We start from the raw sequence: 19,515 nt of genomic DNA, 5'->3' as shown, positions 1-19,515 counted from the left end.
GATTCCAGGACTGTCTGGGCAGTGATGATCTTTAGTCCGGCATATTTCACTTGCGCTTACTGGCAGTTAGCCATTCTTACCCTCAGGGATAGGCTGAGGTCTTGGGTAGTCCTGGGTCTTGGCCGCCTCCACAGCAGGGAACAAGGCACAAGGGGGCTTGTCACACAGGGCCTCTGGGGTCTCAAGCTTGTTGACAGTGTTGTTATTCACCAGGAGTAAGACCCTGCTCCCACTACCCTCCGCATGCTGGGAGGACAGATCCAGCACAGGGGGTAGAGAAGTGCCAGGGAAGGGCGGGCTGGGACTTGTCGCTGCACTGGACACGTCACACAGTGTCAGTCCGCTCTGATGAATGCCAGACTTTACTTGCTGGGAGGAAGAATACACACACAATTTTATTCCACCAGCACATATATAATGTATAACACAATCGCTCCAACAATGATTGGAGTTTCGCATGGTTCTGCAACATGAGGAAATCCTCTTGCAACGTGGAATAATTCTTGAGACACATCATCGTTCTAAAAAAGCACAACACGATTGGAAATAATTGTGGCTGAGATGAAGACAGCATCAGCTTATCCACCAACCTGAAGGACAGGAGAATGCATGTCATTGATCCCAGCAGGAGCGTTGTAGCCGGCTGTCGCTGGGGGATTAGGGGAGACGGACGAGGAGGATTTAGTGCTCGTGGTGTTTGGAGAAGAGGAGGAGGCTGAGGAACTGGAGCCGGAGGTGACCGAGAGCTCGTCACAAGGAGAGCGGGGCAGGAGGCTAAACCACTGGCTGCTCTTCTCCATCAGTATCTTAGTGAGCTGATCGTCCTGAAGGACAGACTGGGGGCTGGAGGTTATCCAGGGGCTGCCTTTGAGCTGGGGGGAACACAGCGGATATGGCCCTGAAGTATCCGTTTCATCTGTGAGTCCCTGCAGAGTGGTGGCAGGCGGGGGGCTGTGGGATATCCCTGTCTGAGGGGAGGGATCGGAGGGATAAGATGCAGTGGAAGGGATTTTAGCGGAGCTACTGTTCTGGCTGTTGCAAGGATGGATGTTGGAAAATCTAGCATTTTTGGCCACTTCGAGGAGTTTGCTGAGCTTAGATAAGGTGCCAGGTTTCTGGAGGAAGAGATTGCGATTGTCTTTGTCCTGCTGGCTCTCTGGTGTGGCTGTGTCTCGGTCTGTGCTCGGTGCTGGGCTGGACACCACCGCCATCTTAGTCTCTTCCAGCTGCTCCTCCTTTATTCTGATCACCTGAGGTGTTTCCTGTCTCTCCTTCAACTCTTCACAACCTGAGTAACATTTAAAAAATCAGCTCAAAGTGCACAACAAACACAACAATTCAAATGTATATTTCAGTATGAGCTGTCACCTTCGATGCTCTCCATGCCCTCAACAAAGATGCCGCCACACTCCGGGAGAACCCAGTAACGCCTCTTGTAGCGGTCCTGTCCAATCATCATGGAGCGCTGTGAGTGAGAGGAGTGGAGCAGCTTCTGTCTGATCTGAGTCTGTTGCTAAAGAGACAGAAAACAGAGGTAGAATGGGATTTGTTAAATTCATTAAGGAGCTAATCCTGAGAAAATTAATGTGGGTGAAATTTACCTTGTATGTTTTCTCAATCTGTTTTTCCAGCTCCTCCACACTGGCGGAGTTCGCACTGTCGTCCTAGATGAAAAGATCTCATTAGTGTGAGGCCAGTGGACTGACTGACATTAACTATAACAAACGCTGATTCAGCCGCTGGCAACAGTAAAAAAAAAGGAACCATGCTGTTACTGACCTCCTCCTCACATATCTCTACTTTCTTCCCTTTCTTTCCCCCAGAATCGTCTTCCTCCTCGTCATCGTCATCTGCTTGGTCCTCGCTGTCGTCATCCTCTTCCTCCTCTTCCTCACTGTCTCCTTCTTTCCTCTTGCATTTGCTTCTGGCGGCCGAGATGATAAAGGTGAGGCTGTCATCTCCGCCCACACTGCTGTCTCTCTTCCCAGTCCTCTTGGTGTGGATGCTCCTCAGTCTTTGAACGCAGAAATGTACAGAGGAGAAAAAATATATATTAAGTTATTCACAAAAAGATTTTTAAAACTTTGCACAGAACCTTCTGGTAACAACTTGGAAGAAGCATGTACTCACTTGCGGAGCTTTCCCTCTAAAGCCCACTTATCCTTCCTCAGGTTGGTCACGTGATCTATGTTCTTGTCGATCTCACTGCAAAGTAACATTGAAAATCATGCTTCAATTCTAAGATTGATATATTTGCATTTTTTGCATCGGGCAGGACATGCCTTTCAAAGTGTTGCTGGTACTAATGAAAGATTAATGGAACCTAGTTTGATGCAACCTTTTGAAACTATCCATCAGACCATGATTTGTCATATTCCTTTTGATACTTCTGTTGTTTCTTCAGAATTTGAGCCCTCATGAATAAAACCAGTGACTATTTTCCACTCTCAGGCAAAGAGATTAACTTAAGCTCCAGGCACATAAGAAACACTTGTTTAAACAGTGCAAGCAAATCAACTTTACAAAATAAAAATGGCTCATAGTGAATATAAGCAAATATAGATGAGAAGTGAGATATGTGAGGGTTAGAAGGAAATGGATCCCTCACCTGATCACAGCTTTACTGCAGCACAGCTCATTAACTAGGAAGGCCAACATGGACGCCTTCTGAGATGGACTGTGGGCTTGAAAAGCTTTAGTCCTGAGACTGAGGGCCAGAGCAGCTGACTCTGTCTGATCACAGTGAGCCTCCATGTAGATCTGCAGGATCTCAGACACATTGTCTCTGTTGATCGCCACGTTAGTCAAGTGTTCCCCTAGGCAGGTTTTGCTCTGAAAGAAAACATATTGATAAGTTCAGTCAGTGTGTTTAATAAATGTTTCTTCAGCTACTTAGCGTGAAGAGTAAGTATTTTTGTATACTACAATGTCAAACAGAACAGGAACAGAAACCTAAAGTGTGTTCTGTCTGGTTAGCAGAGAAGAGGCAGTCAGCTAGTAAAAAACAAAACAATGTCAGCTCAGCTGTTATGCTGTTGCCAACATGTACTTATACAGAATGTATTAAACTAAAGTGTCCCTGCTGTCAGGTCTTCCTTAAATATATTGAATAAAAATACAACTCTACTTTCGAACTACTGCAGTGGTTCTGCATCAGCTACAGAAATGGTGAAAGTCAAAGTCTAAAGCAATTAAATGTGAAACCTGTAAAAAGTAACGTCTGATCAGTATGAATGTGTGTGTGCATAAATACATGATCAACAAATCATTTACAATTCAACAACTGTATTAATAGTACACTGACAATGACAGACTCACCCTGTGACCTGCAGGTATACCAGGATCACGCACGGCTGCAGAAACCATGCTCCCCAGCAGGTCTAGCACTTTCCCCATACTGCCCCTGGTGTTTAGTAAACCCTCCTGAAGGACACTTAAGTCAACGTTGTTTACATTCATGTCTAATCCCAGGACATTTCCAAAGCTGTGCACAAACTGCAGCACCATCAGGCAGTCAGATAAGGTGCTTCCTGGCAAGACCAGACCAGGGATGTGTGAGAGCTCTGGAAGACACTGAAGAAAAAAATTCCAATAAAGCTCAACGTTATATTATAATTTGAAATGATTTGTAAATCTATCTGACCCAAGTATTTCTTGTTTCAGACTATATAGCTAAAATGTGTTAAATAAATACTAGTCCACAATACAGTATATAGATTCAGGAATAGGATCAGTAGAACTTGTTATGCTTTCAGTAGCCACTTGGTGGCAGTACTTTGACTTATACCGGCTCTCTTTAATCAAACATAGATGCTTTCAATGATATTAAGCATCTATTTTTGTATGTGACAGTAAAACAATGAAACCATAAATTTGTCAAAGCATCTAATCTTCATGCCTATAGCTCCTACAGTGATTATACTGATGTATTTCCTATGTCAAAAAACAACAACACCTGGTTGAATTCTTAATCTCTCCACATACATGTATGATGTATATTCCTCAGATGGAGACTATCTGTGGTAATATGTTTGCACTCTGATGTACGGACTCTCTGTGCGTGAATACCTTAAGATCTGCTAAACACATGTCTTCGTTTGGCTTCTTTAGCTCCTTTGCTTTTTCCAGTTCCAGTCGTCTGAGCTCGTGCTTCCTCTCCCTGTTTAACCGTTTCTCGTCCTTCTTCTCTTTCTTCAGACGCTCTTTCTCCTGCAGCAAAGAGATGGTATTATTCCCCATGATATTGATATCGATACAGACATTTGAAACTAGTGAGGAAACATCTGTGTAAATCACCAGTTACGCACCTCTGCCTTCTTACGAATCTCCACAGCCTTCATCAGCATCATGTGCTGCCTGCGTCTTTCTCTCTCCTAACCGAGCATAGACACATTATTTTCTTTCCTAATCACAGTTTCTATTATGCCATGAAGACAAGGGTCACAGATGGAACACAATATGGAACACTTGACATGCACAGCAGAATCGTCTGCATAGGTCACACTGTCACAATGATGTCATAATCAACATGCTGCATATTGCACAGTAGTTTTAGTGCAAGACATACAGGACATTTAAAGCAAATGGAACATAGTGATTAATAAAAAGCAAACGAGGGTAGTGATGCACACAGAAAGCATAAACTCAAAGTTACAAACAGCCATTATTAATCTGGCGGTAGCAGACTGAAAGCTGATACAAGCCAAGAGTTTCAGAACAGCAAGCAAAAGAATGAGTGCGTTTCAAATCAACAATGATGGAATTGAAAGGATTAAATTCTATATCTGATTTATTTGTTGTGAAAAGCTTTAAATAATACGACCTCACTCGTAGCTGCTAAACTCTCCCCACAAACTAGATACATCAATGTATATTGACTTTTCCAAATGGGACGACAGATCGTGCCGTCGTGCTCACATGTTGTGGTGAAAAAGGTATTTCATCCAAAACAGAATTTAACAAGTAGTCAGTATTCTTTAAGTGTATCATAAATGTTCTCATCCTTGTATAAATTCTGTACAGTCCAGCCTTTTTGCGATCATATCGTGGACTTAATGGATGTGTTTTCCCTGAGAGACAAATAGCGCAGATATGCAGTGCCCTGATTTGAAAAGCCATGCAGAGGGATGTAGTACGACTGCAACCAAACACTACACGCAACATACTGCTGGGATGGCAACCAATTACCACAACACATTCACAATATGTGGTTAAATGTACAGAAACAAACATACCCATACCATATCTAGTCTATGCCTCTCCAACTCCTGGTAGGAAGAGTTGGCAAAGTATTAGGAGATAGAAAAATCACAGAAGAAAATCAATGCATGAAAAATCCAACCTATAGTTAAAAATAAACCAAAGAACCCCAAATTAATTAATAATATTTTGAAAATATACATTTTGCGTTAATTAGTTAGAGACCATCTTCAAGGTAATCAAATCATTTGAGGGAAAAACACCCACCTGGTGCTTCAGTATAACAGCTTGCAGTCTTTGCATCTCCTTATCCTATGGGAAAAAGAACAGATCATTTAGAAACCAAAATATGTTTCACAATAATTCTTATATTATATTCATAATTTTAAAAGCACACAGAAATGTTTGGCCTTCTCATCCCATCCAGCAGCAGCCTGAAAAATGTTTGAGGTGTCTTGGCTTTGCTGGTTGAGCTAATGTGTAAATAAAAACGCCCTAAATAAAAGGAGGTGGTATTTTAATCATAGTCATAAACCAAGGTGAGAAAAATCTGATTTGCACTAACAAATAGAACAAAAGTTCACGTTCAGGTTACTTTATTTGTACCCGCAGCTAGATTTGCAGTCTTAGAAGAATGCATCCGTTTGACAGACATATTACAAACAGCACAGACAGGACACAACAAAGCATAATAAAACATAACAATAAAACATTATAAATAATAAAATAAAATAATAGTAGGGGTCCATTTACCAGGACTAATAAGGCATAATGAATTGCTAAATACATAATAAATGGGGCCAAAACATTACCGGGCTGACAAGGCAGAGTCGGTAAGATGTGACACCAGAAACTACAGTGAAAAACACAATTTGCTCATAAACATCAGTTATTGACCTTGTTTCGTTTCTCAGCCTCCAATATTCTGGCATTGGCTGCTTCTTGTTTTTTCTGTCTTTTAGCCTGTGAATGCAAAAAGGTCAAGAAACAGAGTTGGCTGATACAGTCATTCAATAAGTGCAGTATGTCCATAACAGTAAAGATCTATTTGCATTTAACCGGGGCAACAATGTTTGATGAATGAATCAACCAATCATTTCCTTAATTAACGGTATAACATGAAACAAACGTGAAAAAAAACAAAATTCTTGAAAGGAATATTTAAGCGTTATGCTCATTATTATATTTTGTATAATTTTTGGTATTAGTTTGCTTAATGATGTCAATAGAAAATACTCCACACAAATCTAAATAGTGCCAGTGTCTCACTGGTAATATCAGATCTAAGATATTGACACGCGGAGTGAAAGGATGATTATTCGCTCCCATTAAAACTCAAAGACAAAATGGCAGCCGCAGCGCAGTTATTATGAAACACCAGCAGGCAGTAAGAATAAATTAAGCAACATTTTAATCAGTAATTATAGCCCCCAATGAAATCCTGTTAAGAGCCACTTGCCATGTGTGTCAACTGAAATTTGATTTTGAAAAGCTAAAATACTTCACAGCTTCTATTAGTGAGAGAATGCAAAATAGGAATTTCACCTAGCCATGGTAAACGCTGGGCCACCTCTTAGTTAATGAAACACTGTATTTTGTATTAAGCTCCATCACGGTCTGAGGAGATTTTCATATTCAATGGCACTTTTGCACAAAACCAATTAAGCATTAGTCACATGTACTCACTGGATGTGACCAAAAGTGGGACGATATAATTTAGGAATAGCCTTTGGTTGGCTTAAAAAAAAAAAATCCTATCAACAGCAGAAAGGAAGTGTTTCAGAATGTTTCTGCAATAACTTTCAGGACCAACCTCAAGAATTTGCTGTGCACGGAGTTCTTTCTCCATTCGAATTTGCTGAATGCGCTTGATCTTCTCCTGGTAAAAGGATGAGGGCAAGATCAAATGAATTAACTGTTAAGTCATGCATGTTATAGAGAGGCGGAGGGGAGCAGGGTGTGGGGTGAGGAAGCACAGTGGGTCTATGCAAATCAGGAAGGTGCAGCATTTTGAAGGATAGCAACTTCCTTGTGGAATTTCAGAGCAATTCAACTGTTTTTCAATTTAAAACCTAGAGAGTGCACAAGTTCTGAAAGTGCAACAGAGCAGAGTGGCAGCTGATAGTTGGGAAGATCTGCAAGGAAAATTAAACAGAGCATGCAAAGAAAGATCCTTACTTGCTGTTTGAGAATCTTCATCTGCTCTCTCTTTTTCCGCCTCTCCTCAGCAGCCATTATTGCTAGAAAACAAAAACACGTTAGGTTCACACAAAGAATCTGATCCAATGTTAGAGAGGAGTCTGACGGGACTGTGGCTGTTTACCTTGTTGCCTCCTTGCCTCCTTGGCTGCTTGTGCCATGGCCTGCTTCTCCATTTTTCTCATCAATTTGATCTGAGCTGCCTGTCGAGCTATTTCTGAAACATGATGGGATATAAACTATGAAATCACACGCCAAAGAGAACTGAAATGATTAGTAAAATATTGACCTGCAGACTACTCCAAAGTCCTGATTTCCAGAGAAAAAGACTGAAGCATTTAACAACAAACTGTTTTCATTTACATGAAAAAACTGCAAAGATGGTTTAGGCTGGTCCTATCATTAAGGAAAAAAAGTTGAGAAAGAAAAGCATGGGCGATAAACCTTGCTTTTTGTGCTTAATGTTAAAGGGCGCCTCTTTTAAGGTGGCTCTTACAAGGTGGGCAACTTTTACAACTCGATTTTGAGGTGCTGACACCAAAACATCCACCAATGATATAGTTTGAAAAAATGGTTTTGGAAGTAAACTCTATTGAAGCTGAGCTGGGAATATCTTAAAGTGATCTCACATATATGCGCAGGTGGCCAAATATTCTCATGAAAAAAAGTAAATCAAACAACCCACAAAAGTGATAACCTATTTACAGGTGACACTGAAACACTTCAAAGATGTACACTGACCTTGAGCCTCCAGTTTGCGGAGCAGCTTGGCATTGTTGACGTCTTGGAAGGTATTTTCTCCGACATTTAGAGGATGATTTTTCCATTGTTGGCTCCCAGCGCCTTCACCTGATGGCTGGTGCTCAGACTTCAAGCTGCGACTGCGGCGGCCATCCATCGCTATGATACTGGGAGTGATCTCCTCTTCAGCCAGTAAAAACCACTGTGGACCCTAAGAAATATTACAAAGACGAAGGAAGGATTAAAGAAAATGAAAGGAAAAGATGGTCAGACTGACTTGTATCTACTGATTGCTTTATCTAACAAAAGCAAGCTTTCAAGCTTAAGATTCATCAGAAATGAACTTTGATAGATACTTCTCAACAAATATGTGAATTCTTCTGCTTGCATACCTGCGACTCTGTGAGTATATTGGCTCAATTTCTCTCAAACGAACAGTTTTCGTGTGAGTAATGTTTCTATCAGACCTCACACACTTTTACATTATTATATATATGTTGTGTAAAATAAATAAAAGGGAACATTTACCTCTGGTCCTTCTCTGGCTTCATAGAAGTCACCAACTTTAATTTTTGTACTAAAGCTGAAGTTGTCCCGTGAGATTTCAGTTATTCCATTCCGCACTAAGTACTGCAGAAAAAAGAATTATGCATTATAATCAAAGCATGGGAAGAACTCTGAGCTATATAACTGGTAACATGTTGTGATTTCCACTGGTGTGTGATTACATAAAGCTGCAGTGACTATATGCCATGGTGTAAGGTTTTATATTTTCCATAAATTGTTGGTTCACCTTCATTACATCAGGATACTGACGCAGTTTCTTCCCACATGGTGCAAAGTAAGCAACCTCCCCTTGAAGTCGACCCGCCACACTCCTGATCCGAGTCTCTCTCTGCCACCTGAGCAAACACAATTGCAAACCAAGAACAACATATTTAGCATGAAATCAATATCATTCAAATGTTGTTTCAGCTGTATTAAGTCATCATTAATATATATATATATATATATATATATTCAAAGAGAAAGATATCTTACAATAGTTATTTCCCGCAATTGAATAATGTTCAGGGTCAGAACTAGGGCAGATACATATTCTCTCATTCAAACTGGCAGGGAAACAAGGAGGGAAATGATGTAATGGGTGACTGTACAGCTGTGTACTCCTAGATGGACATGAGCCAAGAGGGGCAACCCCTCAGTCCCCAGGAGATCAACTGGACAGCAGCCATGACTTAGGAAAAAAACACATGTAGTCTGTTATCCCAGACAGAAATAGGGGCTGAAATACAGTCCAGTGGCCTGTTTCCTGTGAACCTGCTGATGAAAAACATCCCCATCAGATGAAAGGTTGCTCTGATCCCATGCTGCAGAATTTGCGGGCAGGGAGCAGCTAATGTTGCATGTCTGTGTTGAAACTGGATGCAATTAACCCCTTGAGTCGAACGGCTGGGCCTCATTTCATTTCCGGACCACTGTGACCTTCAGCCCAAGACTGGGTTAGTAAGGCCCCTTAAAGGAGGGTATGGAGGGGTTTGTGTTCTGCTCATACTCGAAAAACTCAGAAATTCCACTGCGGTCAAAACATATTAGCCTGGGAAAATTGAGCGTGATTACTACTTTTGTGCCCAGTATCATATTTACCCACATTTACATTGGGGAGCGGAAAATTTACCAGGAGCACAATGATAGCATTTGATGAGAGAATATAGTATTTCCTATAGATTTGTGTGTGTGTGTGTGTGTGTCGTTTGTTTATTGCATGTAAAAAACTAAACAGAAACAAGAAGGCAGCCCCACAAAGAAAAGTTGGCCATAGGTGACCTTTTGGAAAAGGCCACTAGTCAGCCCTCAGTGAGCTGACATTTAACTATAAGACCAATAGCAGAAACACAAACAGTGCAGCAAGTATGACAGCAGGAAGGACAAAGAGGACATGGTCAGACCATCCATTTAACAAGAATTTCATGCACAACAGCTCACCCAAACTCAAGAGGTGACTTCAGGACTCTCTCATCGGTTACCCTCCTCCTCTTCCCTGATCCTAAAAACAGAAGACATGAGTCAGCACCTTCAACCTGAGCAAATTACACTACATAAAACAAAGAAAAGAGCCACACTACTGAAAATCTATAACATCCCTCAAAAGGAGACACTGCTAGACAGACCAGTCGGTTTTGGATAGGTTTTTTGATGCATGAATTGCACAATTCACTTCCCATAATTTCACCTAAATGACCATGTGATCCAGGGCAATGTAATTTAGAAATAACATACATATAAACACATCAATACAAATTGCTTTTTATTCATTGGAGATGTGCAAATAAGTGTATAAATGTGTCTATGTTCATCAAGAGTGATTCACTGCATATAGATGCTATTAATACAAAGAACAACTGAATGGAACAGAAAATAAACTATCTCATTTTAGAAAGTCACAATGTTCTGTGGGGGAACATGTTTTGTCATGGAACAAAACATGTTCCATGACTCATCCAGTATCAGATTCAAAAAGCATCTGCCTGGGATATAAAAACAAAAGCTGCTGGAGATAAAGCAATGCTGTAACAAATATCTTCCATAGAGATCATTTTAACCTGGAACTATTAAGATAGATACTGTACATGTATGTTTTGCAAGAGGTAGGGGGGGGGGGATAAACATTGTGAGAAATCAATGCTGTCCTGAAGCAGAGATTTAACGATCTTAGTCAACTGTAATTTCAAATTTCAAGCTGTATCGTAGTTTATGGGTGTATTTGTTACCTGGCAGGGGGGTAAGTGTGAAGGATGAGGACGGGGTGCTGTGGTTGCTCAGAGCTCCTAAGCTGCTCAGTCTGTTGGGGGTGAGCAGGCCACTGGACAAACTAAGTGGCGTGATGACCTGCAGGTTGAGCAGGGAGCAGTCGGCTGAGAGGCTCGAGGAGGACTTGCGAGCTGACAGCGGCGCTTTCGCTGGTTTCGGGGGGGTGCTCTCTGCATCGCTATCCGCTTCAGACTCAGAGCGCTCTTTCATGTCATCCTCAGAACCGTCAGAGTCGCTCTCCAGATTGCTCTCTGACTCTGCGGGGAATCCCAGAGTGACAGATGAAAAACAAGTGAAAGAGCAGAAATAAAACCTAATTAGCATTCTTCAAACAACCAAACCATCCAGAGCCCTGGTAATTTCTCAAAGATGCCTCATCTAACGGCTCTTTCTGCAACAACATATCAGTGAAGACATTTAATTAATTAAAGAGAGGGGTGTTAAATCTAACCTGATAGACTACTATCAGAATCCTCCTCCTCAAGATCGTCTTCATCATCTTCATCGGAGTCATCTCCTGAAGAGTCGGAGTCGGAGTCCCTGCTGCTGTGGTTGTCAGACTCACTGCTTCTGACCAATTCTACACGGGGAGGACGGGACGAGTTGGTTTTCTGGAGACTCCTTCCTGCATGTAGAGATTTAGGACTCTTGGACTTCCTCGATCCGTGAGAAAGTCGTGGCGAGGCCTTTGATTTAAGCGGGGAAGCAGAGTCCGTTGGATCCTTGGTGCCAATGCTCAAGTTGATGGGCATCAGGCAGGAAGGGCTAATAGCGGCAACAAGCGGCTTGTTGCTGAGGGTGCTGCTCTGCCTGCGGGGCTTCTTGATGAGAGCCAAGGGGGCATCCTGAACTTCGCCGTGGAACGCTCCATTAGGACGAAGGTTCAGGAACAGGTTGTTGTCATTGCTGTGTGGGAGAGACGGCAAATGACTACTCAATATATCTGGCAATATTTGGGTGGTAACAATGTTGAAGAGGATGCTGAATTTATGTGACTTAATACCAGTTCTGGCTGGAGAGTTGCAGAGAGAAAGGCTGCTTTAAAGAGGCCTCTGGATGGACGCGCTAAATAAAAATGCAAAAGAAAGGGAAACAAAGGGGAAAAAATGAAGTAATTACACAATCTGTCACTCACATTACATCGCTGTGGGCTGTGAATGAAGGAATTTAAGGTGTAATAAGAGACAGGGACAATGAAGAGCAGGCTCGCGGCTGTCAACAACAATGAAGGGGGAAAAAAGGCTGCTGTGGAAAAATATTTTCAAATTGTTTGGCCTAGTGCCATCCTGCAAATTCAGCTGTCATCTCGCATTTGTTGCTATTGTCATGCTCTGGCAACCGAAAGCCTGTATTTAATGTACCACCATCATATGAATTAGAATGCTCTTGTTACAGATTGCCACATTCTACCTCCTTCTCAGTACAGTGACAATAACAGAGTCCTGTAAAAAGGCCAATTTCTCTCTCTTGATAACAAACATCCTGAAGCAGAACAGAGCTAATTGCTTGTCAGTTTTCTCTATAGAGCTAAAAACATTGACCACCGTATGACAAGAAGTCTAAAAGTGACAGACTCTCGTGTAGTACAATAAAAGTACTAAAAATAGTGTTTATGCATTCATCGTCTATTGTTACGGAACCCACCGATTTTTATTTATTTCATGACAGCGAGAATGATGGACAACACATGAGAACAGAGCTCATTCTATTGCAAAAGAGAAACAAACTACAGGAATTCATGTTCTGTACATTAGATAGAATTCAGAAATAAAAAAAAATCAGCTACAATGCAACAACATGAATATATATATAACTCACCTTTCTCGATTTAAAACTGTTGAGGTGCAATGAGATTTCATCTGGGTTTCCACTGCTCTCCTTTGGGTTATAAACAGGCTGTGTGTGCTTAGAAGAGGGCATCAGACCCCTCTGCTTATGTGAGGGCTTTTGTCTGGCTAACGATGTGGGTGGTTTGGGTGAAGAGGAGAGGGAGTGAGGTTTAAGTGAGGAAAGATTTGAAGGTTTGGGTGAGGTACCCAGAGACAGGGGTTTCAGAGGGGAACAGAGGGCAAGAGGTTTGGGGGAAGAGGAGACAGAGCTGTGCTTTGGGGAGGACGAATGAGAGAAGGGCTTTGGTGAAGCCGGAGGTAAGTGCTTGGGTGAGTTGGAGAAGGATATGGGTTTGGGTGAGGATCTGGAGGGCAGAGGAGACACCTCCCTGTGGGACTGTGAGAAGGGACTGCTGCTAATGGCTGCCAGCCCTGTGGCCTGAATGACACTAATGTGTTTCTGTCCGTCCTCCTCCGCAGTCCTGGATCTCTTGAGAAACAGAGCTTCGGATTGAGGCCTGCCAGCAGGATGGGGAGAGGACTGGATACGGTGCGAAGAAGTCAAAGAGACACCATCGCGACGACTGTCTTGAGTTGCATTTCCATCAGCAGTGCAAGATCTCCTCTTTTTACTCTCCAAAGTGTTCTGTGTCAGCCGCTGAGTGGGAGGATGGGGAGAACAGGGAGAAGACAGCATGTCATGTCAAATCCTGCTGAGAAAGCCTCACTGTGGCAGCTCTGTCACTTAGCACATACATCCAGTTTGCTGCCATTAAGGCTGCTTTACACACAGATTTTTTTTTACAACTGTTAGACACAAAACTTCACAAAATAACCTCTTGTACCAGAAGTTTCCATCTGATAAATATGGCCTTTTTAAAATGATAAACCAAAAATAATGTCTCAGCTGATTGTAAATATTCTGCTAAATGTTTTAACACAGACAACAGCATTTGAACACAACCTGGCCTTACCTTGACTTTCTGTTTAACTTGACCCTCTGTTTCGGAATCAGAGTCATCGCTGTCGTTGCTCTGGTCATCCTCATCTTCATCATTGTCCTCCTCTTCCTCCTCCATGTCATCAGCATCACTGCTGCTGTCCTCACCATCACTGGAGCTATCTGATATGGATCCTGACTGGCTGCCACTCGTGCTTGAGGTCTCTAGTGGTCTTTTGCTGGGTTTCTAAGTAACAATAGAATTCCGTATACATTTAAACCAGGGGTCTCAAACTCGCGGCCCGCGGGCCAATTGCGGCCCGCGGGACGATATTTTGTGGCCCCCACCTTAATATGAAAGTTTAATGTTAGTGCGGCCCGCACAAACATTGTAGCAGCTCCGCTGTTAGCTGCTGTGTGGGACAATGTTATGATGTTCTGGTTTCCTACTGTGTGCCTGACCAGTGAACGCAGCATGCAAGTGAGTTACATGGGGGGCGGGGTCGTGTATGTGTGTGTACGTGTGAGAGTGACTGAGAGAGAGAGCCGGGAGCGAAAAGAGTGGCTTTGGATGTGCGGTGCAGGAGGGTGAAATTCATAGTTTTCCGCCCTCTTTCGCGCAGGTCATGATTTATCCAGTGCTTCATTTATAAATCACAAGGTGCCGGAACGCTAAGTACATATCACAGCGCAGGTACGACGAGCACAGGTCGCCCATAAAACGCCGCTTAAAACAGCACACACATGCCACTTACAATGCAGTGGGACTTATTTAGGCTATACTGCAGTGACGGTATCAGTCTTTATGTCAGTGATTAATAAAGTGGCGTCTTGAGCAAAGGGCGACTTCTGTGTCCAGCGGAACGGAACACACACACACACACACACACAATTTGTTAAATTGAAGGCAAATTCAAGGGACACCACGGCTCCTTTACGCACACGCTGCGCTGTGAGGTTTTGGGAGCTTCTTTACGCAGACAGATTATTCTAAACCGCAGCAGTTTATAACACGTCATTGAGCTAATATCTACATTTTACAGTCTGGGCTGTTTTACATTATTATTTACACCTGGTATGTGTGGATGAATTTTAATGATTTAAATTCCCTCATCCTCTGGTGGTGACATTTACGCACCGAGCCACGGACTGTACATGACAATGTGCTAGTTATTTTGGTTCATCTTAGAAGTCTGCATTTTATGAAATTGTGATGCTGTTGTTAAGAAAGCTTTATATATAATTTATTAGATTATCTTGTTATTGCGTGGCCACAAATTAGTAATTCATCCACCGATGTCAACAGGGGCTCCGTAATTTTCTAGTGATTACATTATATTGTTATATTTTATTTTAATCATTTCTTAAAAAACTTTTTTTAATGTTCATATTTTTTTCGATACGAGAGGTACCGGATCTGCTCAAATAAGTCCCAGAACGCAGGCAAGCCAACACGCCGGCACAAAGTAAGCACAAAAATGTATAGAAAAATGTGAGGCTACAGGAGGAATTTGATCATAGATTTGCAGACTTCAAGACGCACAGAGCGACTTTTACAAAAATTTTGCGGATCCCTTCTCCTTTGATATGCAAGATGCCCCTCCTGTGCTTCAAATGGAGCTCATTGGCCTGCAGTGCAACTCTGACCTCAAAGCCAAGTTCAGGGAGGTGAGTGGAAAGGAAGACAAGCTTGGGCAATTTTTGTGAGAATTTAACCCCAGCTTCCTTGAGCTTTCCCGAATGTTCAAGCGGACCATGTGCCTTTTTTGGAGCACATATTTGTGTGAAAAGCTCTTCTCCACCTTGAACTTCAATAAGTCCAGGTACAGGTCCAGGCTTACTGATGATCATCTTCAAGCCATACTGAGGGTCTCAACTGCTTCCTCCCTCAAGCCAAATGTGGCTCAGCTATGTGAGAGGAAGCGCTGCCAGGTCTCTGGCAGCAAGAAGTAGGCAAGAGAAGCCATGTTTACAAGAACTGTTCGTGTTCTTCAATATTCTATTCATGTTCAGAAGAACCCATTGAAGTTAAATAACTGTTAGTAATGACATTAGAGAAGTTTGGATTTTTTTAGCAAATTTTTTTTTTTTGTGGAATGCCTGATGCGGCCCAGCCTCACCCAGATACTGCCTCCAGCGGCCCCCAGGTAATTTGAGTTTGAGACCCCTGATTTAAACAGATCAGTGAAGTGGACTTTCATGCATACTGTAAATAAGAAAGGACATTTAAGGGCTTGACCAAAACTTTACCTTTTCTTTTGTTTTCTGAACACTCTTCTGGTAGAGTTGGCCTGGGTCCCGACTGCTCTTTGGTTGACTGTTGGCCTTAGTTTTATCCTTGTTTGCCTTTGCTGGAAATGAACTGGCGTCCCCAGCAGAGTTCCCAGTAGGAGAGGAACTGCTCCGCCCATTCACTGTTCCATTCACTGTTCCATTCACACCTACAGAAACTGGCATTGTACATTTCGTCAGATGGACACTCACGAGGAACATGAGTCAAACACATAAGGAGAACTATTCAAGAGGGTAAGAGAGAAAAACAACCTGACTAATACCAGTAACACTTTGCAAGGTTAGTCTCATAATATCAACAGCAGGTTTGTATTAGTATAATCCTTTACATTAATAGTAAGGACAGCTGCCTGCTAGTTCATCAGTCAGTGACAAGCCCTTGTTGCTGCCCCAAAGGACAAAACATTAATTTATGGTCTTATTCTTTGCTTTCTGTAAAAGCTTTCTGTATCTGTAAACTGCTACAACATGTATGACCTAGAACAGGAGCTAACCTGATGTACGGGACTGGGCGTCAGCAGGATCTTGGCTCTTGAAGGCTGATGTAAATACAGGATGCAGACCCAGAAGAGGAGGGAAGAAGGCTGCTGCTCCTCTGGTATGTGCGTCAGATGGCCAAAACCAGTCTGGAGTGTGGGAGCGAGACACCGTACAGTCAAAAATAGCCACTCTATCTGATGTAGATATACAGAGAATTCAATCTGTCAACAAGCTGGGAGAGCAGCAGTTTATCCAACTCAATAACAGCGCTAATCACTCAGTTCAGAGTATGGTCTTGCATTTGATCTGGAACTCTGTAGTTTCACCCCATCTACTGACATTTCCTAGTTACAAAACAGTATCCAGAAAGATACAATCATCATTTTGTCCTTGAAAATTCAGACAACAAATTATTACAGTTAATGTACAATACTATGTCCTAAATATATTCATTCTCCCCATCAAAATAAAGTATGACAACAAGGATAGGCATGCTGTTGTATGTACCTGCTTGATGATCAGCAGGTGACAATACAAAATACTACTGTCCTTACCATTTGCAAAGTATTTCCCTAAAGGAAGAATTTCCATTACAGACATTTTGCATCACCTTGATTATTAGGATTAAAACCGCTGCATCTTGAGCTTCCTTACCTGGAAATGTACCAAACTGGGGGTGAGCAGCAATGGCAGATAAACCCAGACTACCAAGACCTCCAAACTCAGACCGGCCTAAACTCGAAGCGTAGAGCCCAAAAGCAGGATGAGCGACTAAGGGAAAACTGTTGGGCTTGCCAGACGGATTTAAACACGCATCCCCGGTCATCTGTAGCAAAGGGCCTGGAGAAGAAAGGATCTTATCGAGGGAGGAATTCATCATTCTTGTTATCTAGATAGGCCATCCGTTTATCTAGAACCTCTCGTACATTCACATACAATAATATACTCAATAAAGACGAAGCACACTTCCTGTTCAAAACTGCTTTAGCTAACAACAGACACAGTATAGACTATTATGTCTATACTACTGTGTATATTCAGAGTCTGAAAACCATTACTAAGAATAATTACCATTTCGGGTATGGCACAACTAATCATAGTAAAACAGATATTTATTGATTACAACTGATTGATGTTTACGACCTTGCCAATAAGTTCTATGTATATTTGTCTGTATAACTTCTTCATACGGTATTAAACCCTGACCTCTAGCTGTAATCCTAGCTAATTTCAAAACAAAAATTAAAGTGATGTGAATGTGGAGTGGGAAAGTTTTAAAACCACACAGATTTTATTATTTAAGAGTCAAGTTTTCAGCTTCGGCTATATATAATGAATTCCTGCTGTTCCGGAACTATTACCAACTTCTCTAAAATTACCAGGTCATATACCAATTTGGACTGGGACACTATGCTATAAGTTTCTTAGATAAACTCAACCAGTCAGAGTGATAAACACCTGAATGTAGTTCCAATCAAAAGGGTGTTTACCATCCTACATAGAAGCAACTACAAACGTGCCAGTGTACTTTCAGTATTAAGTGTTCAGCCCAAAACAAATTATTAGGGAAATTTCTCTGCACGTTTTGGTGTGAGGGGCTTATAAATGAATAATTTATGAGAGTCTCTAATGTGTTCCTCATTGTCATAGCATGACAAAAAAATAATTTTGGGGCATTTTATAATGACAGCAAAAAAAAGAAATCACAAACCAGGGTATGTAAATTTGCAAATTATTTTGTGGTCAGGGGTAATCTGACAGCTTATGCATCGCTGCTTGCTCAATGCATAATGGCTCTGACCACAATTAGTATTCAGAGAAAACAAGAGGATGTTGGCGGCTGCATGCGCAGTGTGAGGACTGACAGACACGTCAAATCACACGGGATAAACTGGAGCTAAAGGTTGTCAAAAGACATCCACAAGGGCGTACACAGCCTCTTAATTGTTGGCATTCATTAATTCAACAGCCCTTCCATTCCTATCAAAATTGTCTGTTACGTGTTAAGACTAGAGGAAGGTGTCTTAAGCTCCTTACTGTTGCACAGTTTTAATTCAGTGCTTTGCATAGCTTTTAGTTGGACAGAATCCCTGAATAGATTTGCTTCCATTTTTTTTTCTCTCAAAAGCTTGCGAAGAAGTGTAGTTTTTAAATGACAGCTAGTCAGTCAGAATGGTCATTTACCATACACTTATTAATAGCCTGGCTGTTTTTTGGGTTCGTTGAAATGGAATTTGCAGCACCACACATTCAAACCTTGACCTGCTTCAAATTATTTCTCAACCAAAATGTGGGAAACATCAAAATCCTGACAAAAATCAAATCATACATTAAAACAATTACCTGTGAGTCACATTGGATTATGTGCTTAAATTGTTTATATCCAATAGTTCTGAAAACCATTTTTGGTGTGTGTACATACCACAGGTGGTGAGAGGGGAACTGCTTGCAGGGTTAGGGACCGGGCTGCATTTGGTGGAGGGCGTGTGGGGGGGTGCAGGGGAGGAGCTGGCTGAAGAGGAGGCCATGTGAAGGGAGGACGGGGCTGAAGATGGGGAGGACAGCCGCTCTCCAGACTCCATATCTGTCAAACACAATCCAGTCAATACTTAGAGATGTAAGAGAAGAAAAAAAGTGGAGAGGAAAAAAACACCCACACATGCCACACACCCCACTGAGACTTAGTTTCTGACACACAACTGAATTAGGCTCACCACAATACTGGCTTTCTGCTGTGAAATAAAAAAAACGTCATCTGCATGCTAGTGCTCCGAGTCTCTTGGTGTCCTATTTGAAAGAAACATGTTACAGACAAGTAAGTATTTCATTGATTTTGTTAATGCTGGAATGATTAATAAACAACACATTGATTGAAAGAAAAATGAAGTGATTTTGTGTTATTCTAGTACACATCAACGTAAGAACAATCTTACAATCACGCAGCACAGGGATATGGAGAGATGACAGAGACAACGGATAAAACAGAGTAGATACAACAGCAATATACACACGAGACAACAAGCT

The 19,515-nt window shown here is 41.9% G+C and overlaps 1 protein-coding gene across 1 annotated transcript in view; it reads right to left on the bottom strand.

The window, feature by feature from the left end:
- Nucleotides 1-19,515, bottom strand: part of LOC133021331 (bromodomain adjacent to zinc finger domain protein 2B) — a 47,836-nt gene that overhangs the window by 4,384 nt on the left and 23,937 nt on the right. The window contains exons 3-31 of the mRNA XM_061088124.1: nt 18,914-19,075; nt 17,146-17,331; nt 16,506-16,637; nt 15,970-16,169; nt 13,754-13,966; nt 12,769-13,437; nt 11,954-12,015; nt 11,402-11,856; nt 10,911-11,207; nt 10,126-10,186; nt 8,933-9,041; nt 8,668-8,769; nt 8,140-8,350; nt 7,523-7,615; nt 7,378-7,439; nt 7,013-7,078; nt 6,097-6,162; nt 5,467-5,511; nt 5,241-5,267; nt 4,308-4,373; nt 4,069-4,209; nt 3,319-3,573; nt 2,609-2,832; nt 2,131-2,205; nt 1,780-2,014; nt 1,602-1,664; nt 1,369-1,513; nt 591-1,288; nt 81-369 (exon numbers count right to left, since the gene is read on the bottom strand). Coding sequence (XP_060944107.1) covers nt 81-369; nt 591-1,288; nt 1,369-1,513; nt 1,602-1,664; nt 1,780-2,014; nt 2,131-2,205; nt 2,609-2,832; nt 3,319-3,573; nt 4,069-4,209; nt 4,308-4,373; nt 5,241-5,267; nt 5,467-5,511; nt 6,097-6,162; nt 7,013-7,078; nt 7,378-7,439; nt 7,523-7,615; nt 8,140-8,350; nt 8,668-8,769; nt 8,933-9,041; nt 10,126-10,186; nt 10,911-11,207; nt 11,402-11,856; nt 11,954-12,015; nt 12,769-13,437; nt 13,754-13,966; nt 15,970-16,169; nt 16,506-16,637; nt 17,146-17,331; nt 18,914-19,075 — 5,409 coding nt within the window. The remainder of the gene's footprint in view (nt 1-80; nt 370-590; nt 1,289-1,368; nt 1,514-1,601; nt 1,665-1,779; nt 2,015-2,130; nt 2,206-2,608; nt 2,833-3,318; nt 3,574-4,068; nt 4,210-4,307; nt 4,374-5,240; nt 5,268-5,466; nt 5,512-6,096; nt 6,163-7,012; nt 7,079-7,377; nt 7,440-7,522; nt 7,616-8,139; nt 8,351-8,667; nt 8,770-8,932; nt 9,042-10,125; nt 10,187-10,910; nt 11,208-11,401; nt 11,857-11,953; nt 12,016-12,768; nt 13,438-13,753; nt 13,967-15,969; nt 16,170-16,505; nt 16,638-17,145; nt 17,332-18,913; nt 19,076-19,515) is intronic.

The sequence above is a fragment of the Limanda limanda genome, chromosome 16, assembly GCF_963576545.1.
Source record: "Limanda limanda chromosome 16, fLimLim1.1, whole genome shotgun sequence".
Lineage (NCBI taxonomy): Eukaryota > Metazoa > Chordata > Actinopteri > Pleuronectiformes > Pleuronectidae > Limanda > Limanda limanda.
The sequence above is the reverse complement of the archived record's forward strand: the minus strand, read 5'-3'. Positions and strand labels throughout refer to the sequence as shown.